Source organism: Carex rostrata, chromosome 9 (genome assembly GCF_964058835.1).
Source record: "Carex rostrata chromosome 9, lpCarRost1.2, whole genome shotgun sequence".
Taxonomy (NCBI): domain Eukaryota; kingdom Viridiplantae; phylum Streptophyta; class Magnoliopsida; order Poales; family Cyperaceae; genus Carex; species Carex rostrata.
In genome coordinates this window covers 6015292-6035632 of record NC_135926.1, presented here as the reverse complement: position 1 = coordinate 6035632, position 20341 = coordinate 6015292, and the positions used below count along the sequence as shown (strand labels likewise).

General features: G+C 35.6%; 2 protein-coding genes across 5 annotated transcripts; one reads left to right on the top strand and one right to left on the bottom strand.

The window, feature by feature from the left end:
* Nucleotides 1-1072: 1072 nt before the first annotated feature.
* LOC144559875 (Ran-binding protein in the microtubule-organising centre protein) lies at nucleotides 1073-7392 on the bottom strand. 2 transcript variants are annotated; one of them, XR_013513279.1, is made up of 13 exons: nucleotides 6917-7392; nucleotides 6692-6793; nucleotides 6533-6613; nucleotides 5025-5134; nucleotides 4795-4930; nucleotides 4290-4388; nucleotides 4093-4198; nucleotides 3487-3779; nucleotides 3228-3383; nucleotides 2645-2842; nucleotides 2045-2377; nucleotides 1758-1929; nucleotides 1275-1373 (listed from the first exon to the last, which is right to left on the bottom strand). XR_013513279.1 is itself a non-coding variant. In XM_078309027.1 (12 exons), the coding sequence occupies exons 1-12, from the start codon at nucleotides 7247-7249 to the stop codon at nucleotides 1281-1283; spliced, it is 2040 nt and encodes a 679-aa protein (XP_078165153.1). In that variant the 5' UTR covers nucleotides 7250-7392; the 3' UTR covers nucleotides 1073-1280. The 2 variants fall into 2 exon arrangements, 1 of the variants encoding a protein (XP_078165153.1); XM_078309027.1 differs by lacking the exon at nucleotides 1758-1929 and having other exon boundaries at nucleotides 1073-1373.
* A 6602-nt stretch (nucleotides 7393-13994) lies between these two features.
* LOC144559020 (alpha/beta-Hydrolases superfamily protein) lies at nucleotides 13995-20034 on the top strand. 3 transcript variants are annotated; one of them, XR_013513075.1, is made up of 10 exons: nucleotides 13995-14835; nucleotides 15226-16365; nucleotides 16887-17870; nucleotides 18177-18218; nucleotides 18304-18380; nucleotides 18469-18548; nucleotides 18641-18724; nucleotides 18820-18921; nucleotides 19004-19102; nucleotides 19547-20034. XR_013513075.1 is itself a non-coding variant. In XM_078307925.1 (10 exons), the coding sequence occupies exons 1-10, from the start codon at nucleotides 14125-14127 to the stop codon at nucleotides 19661-19663; spliced, it is 3441 nt and encodes a 1146-aa protein (XP_078164051.1). In that variant the 5' UTR covers nucleotides 13995-14124; the 3' UTR covers nucleotides 19664-20034. The 3 variants fall into 3 exon arrangements, 2 of the variants coding, with proteins under 2 accessions (XP_078164051.1, XP_078164052.1); XM_078307925.1 differs by having other exon boundaries at nucleotides 18469-18553; XM_078307926.1 differs by having other exon boundaries at nucleotides 14024-14835; nucleotides 15257-16365; nucleotides 18469-18553.
* The last annotated feature ends 307 nt before the right edge of the window (nucleotides 20035-20341 follow it).

The window sequence follows — 20341 nt, the reverse complement described above, 5'->3', positions numbered from 1 at the left end:
AGGGATGTGAATTCCAGAAGTGGTCGGTCTCTAGTGGATCTGAATTGTTGTTTTATGGTTCGATCCATCGTGATTGTGATTTTAACAGTGAATAATTTGTTTGGTCAAGATTTTTGGCTGTTGATGTAATGCTATATGGTAAAGTATATGATCGAGTAATTAAACAAAAAAGTTATTTATATTGTCACTAGGCTCCGATCTATTGATCACATGACAACTAAGGTCAACAAATCCTATTCAAGTGAAGATCATTGTGGAATCAATAAATGAATCCGATATTCTTTTTGAATGATCAAGTGTTGCTAATGAAAAAGACAAGATGAAACCTTCAAAAAAGAAAAAGACAAGATGAAAAGGAATACGAGGCTTAGTCAAAAATGTCCCGGTCATTTCTTTTTCCTCACTTACCCGCACTGTGACCATATTTACTATGTGACACCGACATATTGTGGCTTAAAATGTTAATTTCCTCGAAGTAATATCGTCTTACAAGTCAGGATCTTATATAAAATATTGCCGTTGTCTAGTTCATTCAAATTTCTTTTTTTAATACCTTTCTATGCTTAATATTCTCGTCATCTCTAGTTATTATTTCTTTCAACTGTGTTTATCATTCAATTTTTTTTTTTGGTTGAAAATCCATAGGCATTTTCATTAATAGAAAAAGTTATAAAGTAGTTGTTATATAAGATTAAAAATATACAATTAAACAAACAAAAAAACACACAAAGGTATGCACATGCTATGAATGCAAATTGATCATTCTTGCTTGAGTAGAGTGATAAGAGCCTAATGATGGTTTATAACTCAATTATACCTACCTTAATGTTGACTTGTGTACAATGGCGAACCTAAACATGAGCAAGCTTAGACTTTAGGCAGGCTTAATTAAAAAATGCAATTATCATTCATTATATTTTTATTTGCCAAGTATATATAAGATTAATATTGTTGTGGTATAATCATGTTTAGTCTGATAAATTGTTTTTTATCATGACTATACTTGTAGGTCTGTCTGGATCCGCCACTGTTGACTTCCCGCCTTCACATGAATTATATGAACTACTAAAACTAATTCATAATCATTTCAATATTTTTATTCACCATGGCCAGTACACTGAAAATCTATAATCCTGTGTTTCTCTTTTCTTACAATGTTAAACCAAAATAAGGATAAAAAAATAGCTTAACAAAAGCTAATTCATTATACACAACTAGCTTCCTAACATAAGGAGAGACGGATATTTTCCATTGCCAACAGACTCATATAAATAAATAAGTTATGAGAAAATTTGTTGAATAACAGTCTCTGCATTGTTATTGTATTGCATGAGCAGGTGGATTGCATCAGCTCTCGGCAAAGCCAGGAACTCCTATCAAAATAGATATCCAAAATAAATAAATAAACAGATCTACAGATATTAAGGGGACATTCAATATAAACCCTGCAAAGTACCTAATATCATAGATAAGGGTTTGGATTTTGCCCTGGCCCTAACAGATCAATACGGGCTAACCTGTCTAATACTTGATGGGTTAATCGGTCAGGTAACAGTTACAATTCTTAACTTGCCGCCATTTATGGTTCGATTCACACCTCTTGGCCTATTTGATCCGCTATTGGTTTGTTCGAATGAATTGAAAAAAAGAAAAAGAGGCAATAAATAAATAACACCTCAACTGTGTACAATTGCTCATAACCACCGTGCTGCTACTTTAATTTTGTATAAATAAAAAAAATGTCAAATAAAGACGACTTCTTAATTTATGCAGATTGGGTGGGGGCAGACCAAAGAGAAATTTATTAATCTATTAATGTTGACCCATCCAGTGCATGACTGGACCCAACCCATAGACACCCCTAATTTAGATAAGTTTTATGCTTTGGGTCAATTCCTATGCTTTGCACAGAGTATAGGGCTGCAGAATCTATTTTGAAATTTTGCAAGGTAGACATAAGTTGCCCCCAATAAACAAGAAGTATAAACTTTAATAACATATCCAAAATTGAAATTCGAAATCATTACAAAACAACAAAGCTCACCATGACTTTAAGGATAGCACTTTCATCACAGGCAGCTTCGCCCGTCAAAGCAACTGGAGGGCTAGTGCCTTCTTCTGGAACCTTTCCACTCGAGCAAGTGGTGATCTGAGATGAACTGTTGTTGGCACTATCATCCACTAAGGACCTAGACCAAGAATCAGTAAGTCGTTTGGGGAATTGATCAACTTCCTTGAGATGGTCTATATTAAGAAGCTGCTCAAACCGATCTTTGCACATTTGGAGCTTAAACCACTCGGTGTGTGTGTGTAGTGTGGCCCGCATTATTCGCATCAATTGTGGTTCTTCAATGCCTAACCTCTTGCCCATTGCAACCTGAAACATAGCATGAGAAAAGAAATTAGAAAGTGCGATCTTTGCTTGTACGAAATCGATAAAAGAAAAATGTGAAGATAATTTTCGCAAGCTATCAAAAGGGATAGCTACCAGGATTTTGCCATTCTTTTTGTAATGTGACACTAGCATATGGGTTATTTAGGAATTCCATCAATTTCTCAGTCGCAAGCAAAGTGCTAATAGAGACAAATGTGTAGCCTTCGAGCAAGAAGCATCAAAACAATATATGAGAGTAGGACTAAACACCTGGAGAGAAGTTGCGAGGACAGGTAGGGGTACTGCTTTTATAAGAGCATCTTCACTGGGCTGAAGCAGTGCAACTAATGTTTCCTTCAAAGGCTTCATAAGTGCCTGATTGGATGCTGCTAGTGGGCCTAGATGGTCACTGGCCACCTTTAGAGCCCCATTATAATCACCTCCACTCACAAGCTTCAGAAATTCAACCTAGCATGAAAATGGTAACAAAACATAAGATAGATAAAAATGAAGTGGATTTCTTATTTAAAGATCTCAACAACCATCATAGCCCAAATTTGCAGCGATACCTAACCCTGAGGTAAGCATGAATTACAAAATATCATAGATAATTAAATATATTTATATCTTTAGAGATAGCAATGAATTCGAAACAATTTAGCTGAATATGAGCTGCTTCACTATTTTAACTTTACAATACTTGCAATCTACATTTCTAACTTTCTAAGTCAAGAAAAAAAACTATTCCAGAACCTGGAATTGGCACAATCAGTTAAAAAAACACAGCAAGAAAATAGTAGATAAATAAATAAAAGGAGGCACATAAGAAGAAATGCATAGGCTCAGGGAATACCTGTTTCAGCTGAAAGAGCAGAACAGGATTTTGATTAAAGAAATCTGGATCTAAGCAATTTATCTCTTCAACTACTTTTTCAGCCATACCCTTGTAAGCCAATTCTCTCATCTCCAATATCATCTCATAGTTTCCATTCTCTGTGATTTCCATATCCTATATATTTTATAAAAAAATTTGAAAAACAAATGAAATAAGCGATCACAGCGCACTGGTAAATATAGCTACCAAAATTGATTATTTTGAAGTTCAAGGAAACCTTGTCAGCAGTTGCATCCCCACTTGTACCAGTATAAGATTCATTATTTGAGCAGTTGAGATTCTCTACTCTACCTCTCCACCTCTTGCGCCTCCTTGTTACACCAGAGGCATGGTTCCTGCTCCTCCTCAACCTCCTAGAGCTATACCCTGATTCTTGGTTGGTTACATCACTTGTGCTACAATCTTCTCTTTCCAGATTAGTTGCCTCATTAGCAAATCTTGTTTCCATGACTAAGCCTGCTTTGTTTGTGATGTCCGCATTTCTCTCTTGAACATTTTCCATTTCTACATCTGAAAAATACTATTCCTTGTATCAGGCATGTACAATCCAATGATACTAAAGAAAACAGAAATACTACCACCAGAAAACCCCCAACATGGAGTCAGTGTAGTGGCAGACTCCAGATTGATGGTACAGTAAGGTACAAGTCAATGACGATAAAAAATATATATGTTGTACAAGAAACTAGAACGTAATATGTGATGCAGCTGATAATTAACATGACCCATACAACAGTATCACACAAATTCAAAATCACAGGGTAAATAAGGCACATAATACATACATTTATGTTTATTGATTCTGACGTTAACATAAACATACCTGGAGTGGAAGTAGGACAACCTTCAACAATACCCCTGTATACACAATACTCATGCACAAGCCTGTCAAGGGATGGCAAGTCTAGTTTCATCCTGCACAGCTCATTCTGCAAACACAGTTGACAGTTTGCATTATACAATATCGGTAAATAAATAACCGAACGATAACTAGCAGATTATAATAGGTACATAAGAAACCTGAAATGCAAGAAGCAAATCGCCTTTTGCAAATTTTAAGCTATCAACCGACCCTTGTCTTGTCAATTCCACAGCATGAGCCAGAGCTTGAATATCAACCTGAAAATACGATACCATATAATTGGGCCAATTTCACATATATGCCTGTAAATATCAATTTCACATGTATACCCAGGAAAACAACAAATACTGCTATGTTACTATGATAATGCCCTTACAAACAAATTAACATACATGCCGACTAGAACAAAATCCTACATCCTTTTGCCAATATAATACTAATATTATTCGATTTTATATGTTAAAACTTTGTGAAGAAAATATTGGCCCAAGTTTAGCATCTTTAAAAAAATGCCAAAATGTGGGGTATATGTCATATTCTCCATGTTGTGGAGAAAAAGAGGTACTTGTTTTTGAATGTATCAGATAACATTTTCCCACATTAAGTTCTCTGGATAACCAATTAAGTAGGAACACAATCACAAGGATAAAGATTTAGATTTACTTCATCAAAAGGCGGTGCCTCATAGAACATCTCCTGAGGTAGTGCAGGCGCATCCCGTTCCTCGTAGAGAAGCCTTTCTGTTAAGTCTGATATGGGAGAGGGGATCCCTTGGCGATTGCAGAATAATTTGTGAATGCTGTTCATGTACAGATTAGAAGATAAGAAATCCACCTATGGTAGAGGAATTACAAAAATGAAACTTAAACATGCAATTCAAAAAGGCACCTTACCTTATCAAGTATGTCAGTGTCATTGAGAAAATGGGATCATAAGCATGTAGGTGGGCCCTTAATATGGATGATAGCAATCCAGCAAGATCAAACCTCCTCTTTTCAGACCACTAAAATTTACTCAAAATGAAAAATAAAAATGATAGCTCTAAAAGACTGTCATAAATCAGTAATAAAGAAAAGATAGGGTTTTATGAACCAAGAAAGAAATGATAGTGCTTAATATGATCACGTTTAAGAAGCATAGCAAAGTAAAATCAGAATAACTGTGTTAGTTATTTGGTGTGTACTTGGTGCCTGTAGATATCCACCCTTGTGTGGGATTTGCTGGGAATTTTAATGGGAAAAGTTTTGGATTCAAAATTCTGTTCGGCTGTTAGGATTTTATCTTGACAAACTCAAGGATTCCCACATTAACCTCTATTTCTATGCATCTCGTGGGATTTGAAACTTATCGAACTCAAATCCTTTTCCCCCCATTAAACTTGGCCATGTCCTACTTTTATATTTAATTTGAATATTTTTTTCAACTGAATAAATTATTATTTAAGAATGCAAACTATATTAAATTATATAAAAAATATACAATTTGTTAGAAACATACATTACCCATATACATATTATAAAATGTACATTACAAAAAAAATATATATATTACGAGGACATTGTGTTGGAACTTGGAAGGATATAATGATGGCATGAAGATTACTTGTGGACTAATAGTTATCTAAATGTCAATCTACAATAATGGCTAAATTTCAAAATTTAGCATCTTTCCACCACAATTTCCATCCATTCAAACAGTTCACTCCCAAGTTTTCCTATCCATTCCTGTGCCCATGGGATCCTACTAATTGTATTGTAGGATCTAAGACCCGTGAAATCTCATGCTGTGCAATTCCACTGCCGCAGAACAGACCCTAATGTCTATTCAATTTAGAAACAGTAGATTTCAATAAGGAAAATTCCTGGAGTTAAGACTGTTATACAGCATGTCCTCTCAGATGAGTCCTTTAATTTTGGAATGGCACACAAATAATTGAGGTTCGGGGTTATGGATTTTGAGTTTGGGTAGGTAACAAATATTTAATGAACACGTTAAAAGTGATGGAGCAAGCCCTACATAGTATTATAAAGTAAACATTGAAATTTAAGGGAACCAGAGTGAATTGGTTAACACCATTCTGCCCTATTCTCTCTTAAGTGCTACTCTCAGTACATATTGCCAATTTTGTTCTTGGGAATGCCATTGTGTGAACCTTAATAAAAGAAATTTTATGCTTTGCTGACGCCAATTAATGTTTCACAAACAATACAAGGGAAACAAAATGTAGCATCCATTTAGCATGTGAGATATGCCTTTGCAACTTAGCAACTTTCAGAATTTCAACAAAGAAACATTAATGAAGTAAATGTACCACGCAACAGCATGGACTCTTGAACTACATACTGAAAGAGAGAATAATTTGGCATCTTTCCGAAATATTCAGAACTTTTAATAATCATACCTCATTAGCAACTGGGGAGGATTCATCCTCTTTGTCATATATTAATGCCAACAGGACATGCTTGAACTCCTCATAAGCTTCCTATATCATACATAAGATCATATTAAATATATTTCCAGCTTAAATCAACCTTACAAAGATAATCAATTCAAAACATACTGGATAAGCATCAAGTGCGCATGGAGCCAGGGCCCCGCGCAGGCACTGAATCGCTAATTCACGGTCCCTCTCTGTTCCTCCCCTTAGTAGCTCGATAAATTTCTAACAAACCCACGTACAAACAAATCAGAGACAAGATGAAACAGTTCATCGAAGAAAACCAATGGAAGATTTAAGTAAACTACAAAATGACGAAAAAAAATGGGCAAAATAGCACAAGATCACCTGCTTCTGGAGGCGGAAAAGGATGCGATGATCATCAAGCACCACTGGGATATGCAATCGCAACTGCTCCAAAGCTGCATCTATGTCGCCCGACTCAACGCACCGTCTGATCTGACGAATGATCACCCTGGACTGGAACGAGGAAGAGCTGGAGGAGCAGTGAGAAGAAGATGTGGAAGGGGATGAGGCGGATTCAGGGGAAAGAGGCGGCGAGCTAGGTTTAGGGTTAGCGATTGTGGTGGAGGTTTCCTCTGATTGGATTAGGTGCTCGGATTTGGCGAAACTGAGTACAAGAGAGTCGAGAGCCTCCCAATTGACAGGTGCGGAATCCATGGCTGATTGGTTTGTTTCTAGTTTGCTTCTCCGGCCAGAGAAGGCGAAAAGAAAAATGGATTAGCATGCCATGCGCGCCATCCTCAGATCTTATGTGATGTCTCGGTTATACGGGTCATCGTTTCGGATTTATACAGATCCATTTTCTGCGAGCCGCTAGGGAATCGGGTCGCTATTGTATCTGGGAATGGTGTTCTATTGGTTCAGTTCGGTTTGACCGAATTAGACGGTTTCAAAAATAGAACCAAACCGATTTAGTATTGCAATCGAACTGAACTGAATTAAAGTTTTATTTCGATTTATTCAGTTTATTCGTTTCAAACCGAAATATATTAATTTTTTTTATTTGAAACAATTAATTTATAATAAATCGAAGTATATTAAAAAATAAACCGGAATATTAAGAAATAAATTGGGATATTAAGAAATAAACCAAAGTATTTAAAGCAATTGATGAAGAAATAAATCGGAGTATTAACAAATAAACCGGAATGACCCGGACCAAATTCATAATACATAAAAGTTCGATCGATTTGATTATTTCGGTTTTGAAAATTTTCAAACCAAATCAAACCATTAAATCAAAAAAACCGAACTATTTAATCCAAACCAATTTGGTTCGGTTCAAAACCGACTAAACCGGATCCAATGAACACCCCTATCTGGGATGGTATATATTTTTTGAATGAAATGAGGATCGAGTTGTTCATTTTAAAAGAATTTCAACTGAATTTCTAACATAAGAAATACCGTCTTAGTCAAAAATTAATAAATACATAAATTGTCAAATCCTATTTCGAGTGAATAATTTTGTATTGTTTATGTGTATATTACATACAATTTTAAGATGGGAAAAATTTATATTTAAGATTATTATATATTGACAGCTAGCGAAAAAACTGACTTAGCGAGTATTAAAATAAATAAAAATAAGAATTGTAGATATACTTCTTATAATTATATGTGTTGTCGTGCTCATGATGATAGCAATGTGTCATAGTTTCAATTACATTCGTCGAGTTTGATAGACTAATTGAATCTTGTTTCTCAACACGCATGTCATGCCTCTCTCACTGCGCCTCATGTTTCCTTTCGTTCTTTTCTTTAAACTCCATCTTCTAAAATCGGTTTTCTATAGTTCTCAAAACACATGACACACTGAAATTAAAAAAAAAAAATTATATGCATAATATTCGATGAACATATTTGAATTTTACACAAATATAGACATCAAAAGGACATGTATGGGAAGTTATCCGTGAGTTCTAGCAATGACAATCTTAAGACATAATGCGAGCATAACTAATTAAAACCAAAGATTTAAATAGCACTTATCGCGTCATAGCGGAATGGCTAAAAAAATCGGCACTATGTTCATATAAAGCCACTATAGTGCGAAATAACGCACTATAGCGCAAAGCCGCCGATAGCGTCATAGCTTTTGTAATATGAAAATACTACAACAGCGCTATAGAGCGCTATTTAGAACCTTAATTAATACATCAACAAAAACATATAACACGTTGTAAATTTCATTTAGAAATATCACATGCCTGATATTTGGAATATATGTTTGAGTTCTGTTGAAATAAAATTACGAACATCTAGTGGAATATATGTGACATTATCTGCCATCTTTTACAATCTTGAGATCATTATTGTGACCGATATAGATTAAGAAAGTCAGCATGGACACGTAATGCAATGAAACGTCTTTTAGAAGAATTACTGGTTTAATTTTCTACATATTTGTTTGATTTTTGACCAATAGATTTATGAGCATCTAGAGCATCTCTACCTATACAATTGATTAGCAATTTTAAACAATTATCAAAGAGTAAAGAGAAATTAATTTGACAACTCCTGTATATATCCATGCAATTGATTAGTAATTATTTTAATTACTTTTAAATGTTAGAACAGTGAATTTTATAGGTTGTGAGAGAGTAAAAACGGAGATGACAGCTTTCATTTAGTGAAATCTTTTAAAATTTACAATTTCATTGTATTCATGAAAGTGAAAATAAAAGTATCAACAGACACGCATAAGGCAGCTAGAAATGTCTTTTATAAGAACTAGATGCATAACATATTAACATTCGATGTATATGTTTGATTTATGCACACATAAAATTATGAAAATATAGAGTAAGGCTTGGGTGCTATGGATAGCATAGAGGGCTACGGTGCTATGGCTCAATATTCGAGTTTTCAAAATTCTAACGGTCGATCGGAACCATTCATCTTGTTCTCCATATTAATATGTGTTTGGAGACCAAATTTTACATTTTTTTGAAAAATTTTACTATTTGTTTAGCTATGTAGAAAATCACTTGATTTAAAAAATTCTGCACCATTCAGATATTTGATTTTCTACCTATCTAAAAAAATAGTAAAAAAATTTTTCAAAAAATGTAAAATTTGGTCTCCAAACACATATTAATATGAAGAACAAAATAAACTGTTCAGATCAACCGTTTGAATTTTGAAAACTCGAATATTGAGCCGTAGCACTGTAGTCCTCTATGCTATCCATAGCACCCAAGCCTTACTCGAAAATACATATAACATATATATGCAGTATGTTATCCGCAAGTTTTGATAACATTATGATCATAAATATCACCAGATTGATTACAAATATTAACACATGCATAGAATGATAATTAATTGCCTTAATTTAGAGGAGCTGCATGTGTAATATTTGATGCATCTCTTTTATTTTTGCACATTTACGAGCATCAGAATGTATATACCATGTTCTCCGTCATTTCTGATGATCTTAAGATCATGTACGGTGTACATAGATAATATATATGAGATGTTATTGGTCAGCTTTGGTGATCTTTAGGATCGAGTAGCCTTCCAGTTCAAAGCTTTGAACAAAGTTTAATTCTTTCGTGATCCGAATGTCATATTAATTGAAGATATATTGACAATAAATTAGTTTGACAGTCTTACCAAATGCCAATCGTTAGAATTAACTTATAATATTGAAATTTTACAAATAAAATATTAATCTATATTTTATACACATTATATATATTAATTTATAAAGAAATTTGATTTAGTTTTAGTGTTTATCAAATAATATGAAATTTCCAACAATCCATATATATTTATCTGAATTCAATAGAACATCAAATAAATTTTAAAATGTATGAAAGTTGAGACAATCGATCTATAAGAAAAACAACTTGTTTATCATGTTTTTGGTTTAATTTTCTTTTGACATAATTTGACAAAGTATTATTAAGATAAAGTGTTGCCAAGAGATCTTAAATTTATTTTATTCCATAATTCAAGGGTGCTAATGGGCGGGATTTAGATCAACTCGGATTCGGTCCGTTATGATGCAATTTAACACTGCTCCAAGCCCATTTAATTAGTACGCTGCAATTAGAATTATCTAATTTATTTTCTGTTTTGAAATGAGTGCCTGTTCTCATACACTTCGGAGTAGGTCCGATGCCTATTGGACCTACTTTGGTTCGATGGGTGATCTGACCATCCAATTGCATCAAGAATCGTGCATTATGTATTAAAATCCGTATGAGTTTTTATCAATTTCCGTGCGCACAGATCTTAATACTAATCGTACGGTGATAGAGCTAATTGAACCTAAAAGTAGGTCCAATGTCCATCGGACCTACTCCTATCTCGTTCTCATAACCTTGTTAAATAGAACCTGCTCTTTACATCATTTTAAAAAAAAATCCTAATCAAGCCTCCAACACCCGTTATCACATGCTCTATGGCATTATCTCTTTGCTGATATTGGAATTTTCGCTTAAGCTTAAAATCAAATCAGACCAAAAGAGAAATTATGGCAGGTAAAAGTAAAATTTAAAACATTTCAAGGCTAACATGAAACCTATCTAATCACTTATATGACTTTACAAGTAAATAAATTTTAAATAATTAAGTAGATTAATGTACCGTATCTTATGGCAAGTAAAAGTAATTACGATATTTTCAGAATTTCTAATTTCAACACTTACAAAAATTATCAGTCTACAATTTTTAACAATTACTTGTTTTATGATTTAACTATGGCTATATTATTTGTAGTGTATTAATTACTACTTTTGGAAGTACAGAAGCTAATAACCAGTGTTTTAAAAATCAGTTCTTATGCGGTATTTAGAAAGCCACCTCATACTGCATATACGGTATGCAATCACATATATTGATTTTTATTCAGATGTATATATACGGATTTTAAAATGAAAATTCGTATTAATTTGTATACAAAGAAAATATTTATAATTGACTATACATATACTGGTGATGAAATATTAAAATATCGATCCTCATTTCATACTAAATGAAATACTAAAATATTCATATATTGATCTCAATTCGGCCGAATATGCGACTGAATATTCGAATATGCAGTCGAATATTCAAAACCATATATTGGACTGAATACTCATTTTCTATTCGAATTCCAACCAAATACGAATATTCGGCCTAATAGACCGACTTTTAAAACACTGCTAATAACTACTCTAAATATTTCAATTATTTAAAAAAAAATTCAATATGTCTCAGCATTAAGGAATGCTAGAGTTATAATCAATATTGAGTAGAAGTAGGGTGTTCTTAAGTTCATCAACCTTCTTGGTGAACTCAAGTCTAAAACCCGTCAAATCGTTTTCAAATGACAAATCCGAACCGTTTAAATCCGCCTACCTTACGAGTAATGCGTCTAATCACTAATGTGAAAATTTTAAACATTCGAATTGATTTAGTATAAAGTCAAGCGGTCAAAATTAGAAGGTTAATAAATTAATTTTAATGCATTCATTTTTTGAACGTTTTTTTTTTTACATTTGACTCTATGCAAAATTAATTTCAAAGTTTTTATACTTGAGTTCACCAAAAAAATTGATAAACTTAAGAACACCCTAGTTCTACAGCTACTCATTACATATTTCACTTTAAGTCAGATAAATTTCCCCATTTTCGAAAACTAGTTGGTTATATTATTTCTATTCATATCCATTTAATACCCAATATGTATTTGTGTATGTTTAAATGTCGTAGTTCATCTATCACATGTGCATCTGATCCGTTTTCGTCCTAATATTAATTATTTAGGTCCTCGTTAAAAAAAAAGAATTTATCAAATAATTAATTCAACATATTAGTAATGAAATATTGAATAAACACAACATTATGAATTATATAAATATAAAATTAAAATTAAAAATACAATTAACTAATTGAATTATATAAATATAAAATTATCTTAACAATGTTGACAAATATCGTATTTATAGATTTTTTTTTCAGTTCATATTTATAGGCACTATGAAATTCTATTATAATAATTTTAAAAAGATATTTGCTTTAATATAAGTATAAAATCAAAATATAACAAAAAAACTATAAAGCCACCATTGGATCAACAATTTTGTAAATATATTTAATAAATGGTAAACAAATTCAGAAAAATATAAAATTTGGTCTCCAAGCACATATTTATATGGAGAACAAGGTGAACAGTTCGGATCGACCATTTGAATTTTGAAAAGTCAAATTTGGACCGTATGTATTTCGGCCCATATACATTCGAATGCACATTAGTCACTCTCTCTCTATATATATATATAATTGGACTTCTTTGTAATAAAAATTAATTTAGGGCTATCAATGATTAAACTTCTAGGATCTTCGGTAAAAAATAACCACAAAATGAAATAATATATACCTAATTAGACTTCTTTATAATAAAAATTAATTTAGGGCTATTGGCAAATAAACTTCTCGAGTCTTCGGTGAAAAACAACCAAAATATAAAATAATATATAATCAAATCAACTGGGCCACATCTTCTGTTTAAAAAATAATATAATAAAAAATTTCGGCCGCATCTCTTGTTTGGGAGAAGAAAAAAGAAAAAAAATGATTGCATCTAGGGGATGCGGTCCCCTGTAAATAGGTCCGCATTTTAGGATGCGGCTGTGTCAAAATTCTAATTTTTCAGAATCAGTTATTTTTTGGCTTATTTTTTTTTGTTTTTTGAAATTATGGCACATACGGATAAGCAGCGGAGATCAGAACCGGAAGCACACTGATTCATCGGACGGTCTTTGCTTGCTCCAGCGGTAATTTATTGGCAATTTGGCAGGTCGTAACTCACAAGTCATAACCAAAGAATTTTCTCGAATATTCCAACATTTTGCAGCGTCAGACGCCGCTTCTCACGGGCACACACAATATGATGTACTCTACATCTCTCCCATGACATTGACAGAGCTCCACAGCGAACGTGGGACCCATTATTTCAGAAACACAAAGATTTCTTTGTGCCAGGATTAAATCCCAGGAATAACGATTAACGAAGGATTAAATCCCAGGAATTCTCAATTCGGTCTCCAAATTTTATTTTTTGGAGAAACCGAATTGAGAATTCGGTCTCCACATTTTCCTTTGTTTCAGTCTATTTCTGTCAGGAACATACCCTATTTTTTTTTTCACATTTTTCTCTGTTTCGGTCCCTATTTCTGCTTGGGATGGACCCTGTTTCTTCCAGAAACAAGCTGTTTCAGCTCAGAACAGCTCCTGTTTCAAAATAAAGGAAGACTGAATTTTCAATTCGGTCAAAAATAAAATAAAATGTGGAGACCGAACTGAAAATTCGGTCCTTATAGTTTTTATAAAAAAAAAATAATCACATCGCTTTGCTTAAAAAAGTTAGCAAAGGTTTAATTAATTATGGTTTATAAAAAAATTCAGTTATCCTGGTCCTCTTGCGTGCCGTATTATAATAGGTTCATACACACACCATCAACAGAGAGACAGGGAGCCTGATATGCTGTGATCAAACGAGAAAATAACAAGTTTATCTAAACCGAGCTTCTTCGACGATGCTCCGCCTCCTCTTACGGCGGCGCCCCCTCCTCATACGGCGCTTCTCCTCCTCCTCCGACCATCGTCACGTCACCGGCCTCATCTCTTCAGCTCCTCCCGTCAATCAACAACGGCCTCCTTCTCTCACCCCTCTCCCCCATTCCCTATCCTCGCCTCCCCCTCGCCGCTCCATACCGTCCTACGCCATCGCCGGAACCCTAGTCTCCTCGGCAGCTCTGGTCTACTATCTCTCCGATACCTCCTCTTCTCCATCCGCTACCTCGGACCGAATCTACACCGACCTGTCCGAAACCCTCGAGAAATCCAAATGCTCCGCGAGACGCGTCATGACACACATGAAACAAACAGGCGCAGCTGCAGCGGTCCTCTGGCGTTCGTTGCTGTCCGTATTGACATCAGCAAACCAGGGAGTCAGATCCGGGTTTGAGCTCCGTGTGGCAGCCCTCCTTGCTGACATTGCCGCGGCAAACTCTGCGAGGAGGATGGCGCTTGTTGGGGCTGGCCGTGGGGTTGTGGTGGATTGGCTGCTGGAGATTGCGTCTGGAAATGGAAATGGGGACAGGGGTGGGACCCAGGCTGAGGCAGCGAGAGCTCTGGCACACCTTGTGGCGGACCCTGCTGTCTGTGAAAAGGTTCTTGGGAGACCCGGTGCGGTGCCCAGCTTGTTGCGGTTTATTTTTTCCTTCCAGCCCAAGAAGCCCAATAAGGTTACCACTTGATCATGTATTCATTTGTACCCGCTGGTATGATAGTGAGGCTAACTCTTACCAATGACCACTCTAGTTTTGGCTTTTATAGTTGCTTGCTTTTTTTTGTTGGTGCCTTGTTGTTATGCTATATTTGTTGGTAAAATCAGGGCCGGTTTGAGTTTGAGGTCCCTTGGGTAAAATCAAGTCTGGTAATGCCTAGGGCTACTGCAAATTTAGGCCTCACTGGGTTCTCTCAGTTGGTCTTACTCTGTTGCTTGTTTTCTCATTGAAAAATTGTAGTAAAAATTGGGTAAGCTTGAACCTTACTATTTATAAGCCGGAATTGCAATCCTGATATAGCCCTAGGCTTGTGTAACAGTGATTAATTGTTGTTCTTTCTGGGGACAGAATTTTAAGCACTCTTCCTTGGATGGTTTAGATCCCTCGAGAGGACGGAGCATGCTTGTGGCCGCCTTGATGGATATCATCACCTCCAACTGTGACACAACAGACCCTGCCTCTCTTCATCCTGTGCTTTCTGGCAATGCAAGTTTACGTGACATTGCTTCTGCCATTGAAGTAATCGAACAAGGCAGTATACATTTCGAAAATGACAATAATAACAATGATGATGGTGATGATGGAGACATAGGCATGAAAGGTATAGGTATTAAGGTTCTAGGTGGTACGACTATTTTGGGGTTTTCGCCTGGTAAGGGGGAGGAATTGACTGTACCATTGCATAATGCTGTGAGCTTGCCTGAGCTGGATAGGTCGTTTTCAGGCACCGTGCCAGGGTTGTGGGACGACTTGCAAAGAGAGCATGTGGCGGTACCATTTGCTACATGGGCTCTGGCAAACTGGGCCCTGGCATCTGGTACAAACCGGTTAAGGATCCAAGAGCTGGATAAGGATGGTCAAGCAGTAATGGCAGCTTTGATGGCTCCAGAAAGGACTGTAAAATGGCATGGTTCTTTGGTTGCACATGCACTTTTGGACGACCCAAATTTGCCTCTGACTGGTTCGGTACCTGACTGGAGCTCGAGCCTGCTCAATACGGCTTTTGATGCAAGTGGGAGTGAGGATGTTTCATTGGTCCAGCTGGCACTCTCAACTTTTCTTATTTCAGTTGAGAGGTCTGATGAGTCTAAGAAGGTTATCAGGGAGAAAGGCCTAGAACTTCTGAGAGGAATCACAAAACAAACTGAGAAAAATATTAATTTGCAAGAGATGTTAGTTAGGGTTCTGGGTCTCTTATGTGAGGATAACCATATGAATGGTTCTAGTGATACACGTGCTCAATTGTCTATCGAGGAAGGCCAGAAATGGTCTGGGATTTTGATGCGATGGATTTTTGACCGGTATTATCCAGATACTATGAGAGATACAGCTATTAGAATACTCTCCTGTATACTGGAGGATTGTGGCCCTGCTTCAGTACCAGTTTCTCAGGGTTGGTTGACTCTTTTGCTCAATGAAGCTCTGGGTTCAAGCCAGACTCAGAATATGAAAGGAAATCCACCCCCTCCGCAGGCTGATAAAGTGAAAGTATGTAATTCTGCTTCTTTCTCTAATATTGAAGCTTTCATATTGTTTCAGTACATTTTCTTTTTTCAAATAGCAACCACTATCCACATTAGGAAATGTACCTGTTATCCGTGTTCATTTCAAAAGTACCACTAATAAGATGAACACTAGCAGATTGTTAAAAATATTAAACCACCGCTTTTTCCTTGAACATGTTTTCAATTCAATATATCTTGGCAAATGAGAAATACATCAAAACATTCATGAGTGGTTTTCTGCAACTGCAACTGCTGTTGCGGGGCACATTTATCCGAGGAAAGTAACTTTACCGTAAAGTGGAATATCCAGTTAGATTATTGCTTGCTTCTTTAAATGCATGTTTCTTGCAAGTGTCCAAATTCTGGTGTCTTTTGCTTATATAGATAAACGGTGGTGTCGCCTGGATAATGAAAATGATAAAAGTAACACCGGTTTTGGAGCAAAAGATATTAATACCATCTAAATTAACATTCATTTATCTCTTTCTCTCTGTTTCTATGCAGCATAGAATTGACCACTTCAATGCCTCCTCAGCCATGCCAATTGCCAACCAATTAGCTTCAGCAGTTGTCAGACAAGCTGGGATCCATTCGGAACCTGGGACCATATCCATCAACGAAGCACCGTTGGCAGATTTTCTCTCTCTGGAACCATTTGCCACATCTCTCAAAAACGTTTTGAAACAGAAAAATCCTCCCAAATTTGACGCTGCTGACTCAGCCCTAGCCACACTACAAGCCATTAAAGCACTGTCTGAGCTTTGTTCAGATGACATAGCATGCCAGACAAAGATATCTAATTTAGGAGCTCTTTCCTTACTGAGGCGTTTCCTTTTGCGGGATGACTATGAAAAATTAGCTGCTAATGCAACATATGATGCGTCAAATAAATCAAATAAAAATTCAAATAATAGTGAGTCCAATGTAGAGTCTGGTACCGACAATTCTAGCATTCGTGTGCCGCCTGCTGCACATGTTAGGAGGCATGCAGCCCGACTATTAAACATTCTCTCGACTTTACCTCATGATAAGAGTGCAATAAAATATGACAAAATCTTGTGCAAGTGGCTTAACGACTGTGCTGCTGGACTTGTCCAATGCAATGATCTAAAGCTACAGAGCTACTGCAGATCAGTTTTGTTAAATGTTTCAGTGCCTGAAAACCCTGAGAGAAAGATCCCTCAATTTTGTGATGGGCTGTTTTTTGTAAACCCAGAAATGCCCCAGGGATTTCTAGCAAACCAAGAGGAAGGAAACAAAGAGGAAAATGAAAAGATGCATCCCACGTGGGATGTGGTGTTTGTGCACGGTTTACGAGGGGGACCCTTTAATTCGTGGAGAATAGCTGATAATAAGTGTTCAACTACTAGTAAGGCAGGTTTGGTAGAGAACATTGACCAGGATGCAGGAAAGGAAGGGACATGCTGGCCTAGAGAGTGGCTTTCCATGGATTTCCCTCATGGCCGGTTGTTCACTGTCAAGTACAAGGTAGTTTTGGAAAATATTGCATTGGGCTTTTGAATGTTTTTTTTTTCTAACAAGATACATAAGGTTACTAATGTATTGTACAATATTTCTTCATTGAAGATTAATCTATATTTAAATATCTGCTAAAATTAGGTTCAGGTGTAATGAATGAGTTGAAAACTCTTACCTTTTTCATAGGATGCCTTCCAATTTATTATATAATTGTTGTCCCGATTCTCTCTCTCTTATTTTTTTCTTGTGAGTTGTATTTGAAGAAACTGTTTTTTAAATGCATTATTATATCCTAATTGAATGTATCTTGTGCAGACAAATTTATCTGATTGGACTGGAGCTAGCTTGCCTCTTCAGGTTTGTCCTTTCTCCAACACTTTGTTAACTAAGAAAAAAAAAAGAATTTTCTCTTTTAGATAAGATGATATGTTTGTGTTTCTAGGAGGTGAGTTCCATGCTTCTCAGGAGGTTGTTAGCAGCAGGAATTGGCACTCGACCTGTTGTATTTGTTACTCACAGGTTTAATATTTTTTAAAAATTTGAAGAACATATTTTGATTTTATCATGTTAAGGCTATAAACTTGATTTTGTTTTCTCGTGATTCTAGTTTGGGCGGTCTTGTGGTCAAGCAGATGCTTTTCCAAGCCAAGCTAAACAACCACAATGAATTCTTGCACAATACAGCTGGTATAGTAAGTATACAATCTTATCACGTTCAGTACATATTTTGCATACATATTGTTTTTACCATAAAATATATCACCTCTTATTTGCTGTAGGTATTCTATAGCTGTCCCCATTTTGGGAGCAAACTAGCTGATATGCCCTGGCGAATGGGCTTCGTTCTTCGCCCAGCTCCTTCAGTTAGTACTATAATTTTGTGGAGTATATAAAATTCAATCTATCTTTCCGAGTTTTTTTTTTTTTTAGTATATCTTAAATTAATTTTGTCTTATAGGTTGGAGAATTAAGGAGCGGATCCCCCCGATTATTAGAGCTGAATGACTTTATCAGAAGCCGTAACAACAAGGGGACCCTTGATGTGCTTAGTTTTAGCGAGGTATGAAATTTAACTTTCGAAAATTATTAGCACAACTTTTCAGCACTAGTTGAGAGCAATAATGAATTTGCCTGGATAACAGACTCAGGTTACGCCCATTGTAGAAGGATATGGTGGGTGGGCCCTTCGCATGGAAGTTGTGCCTATTGAATCTGCGTATCCTGGCTTTGGTGAATTAGTTGTAAGTGTAATATTCATTCATCAGCGAATAAATCACATGGGGGGTAAAGTAATTACCCATTTATCACACGGTCCTTGAAGCTTAGTACCTGTTTTGGTCCCTGAACAGTCTGATATATGCTGTTTTGATTGTACCATCATACTTTCTAATAAAAAGTATAAATGTGACTCATAATCATTAATCAGCTCACCTGGAAGGAGTCATTTCTCTGATATTTCTTTTAGTAGAAGTCGTTTGTTTCACATCGAGTTGCATAATATCTGTTTTCATTAATTCTTTTGACTGAAATGGTCAGCAGGAATCCAGATGACAAATTTTGCAAAATGGGAACTATTGAAACTTTTAGGGACCTAAACATAGTAAGACCAGTCTGTAATATGCTCTCTGTACATCCTATGCATGGTGTTAATCGTTATGTGTCTGTTGCATGATAACTATTACCAGGTATTGGATGGAACTGATCATGTAAACTCATGCAAGCCATTGAACAAGTCAGATCCATCTTATGCTGAGACGCTCAAATTCTTAAAGAAACTGACAGCTCAACGTGATAAGAATTAGAATTTCAGGAATTTTGAAATCTTTTCTATGAGGTACCAATAGGTGAGCTTAGCAATGAGAGTAGGGATTCATCTGATGTACAGACTATAGAGAATTTGTGTTTGTTGTAAACTTGTAATTAAGACATGTATGTATTGTGCCACTTGTATGGCACCTTGGTTGTAATATGCCATAGCACTGATTTTTGTATAATGTCCATGTATATATCAAAGTAGATAGTCAACCATTTATTAAATAAATAAATTAACATTTACTGCTTTAGGACAACCAGTAGTCTGATTGTCGCAGCTAATTTTCTCTAAACTTTGCATAATATGGATATGAACATGAGTGTTATAGTACGACATGATATAATGCAATACATTATTTTCTGTTTGCTTTTTCTTATAGTATGTTGTGTTGGACATTGATGTGGCACTACTAAAGTGTTCATGCTACATAGGTTAAATTCTTATAGCTTGTTCGGGAGAAAGGGACGGGGAAAAATAGAAATGGAATTGGGTGAAACTTTACTGTCAATTTATTTTCTGTTTGGACTTTGGTCCATCCCTAATTCCTATCCTATGGTTTAGTTAGTCTATTTCTTATTCTGTGAGAGATGAATGAAGGAAAATTTGTTTTTATACTGGGTTGGATATTTGGAATAAGTTTAATTGCACTCTGTCTACTATTTTGTAT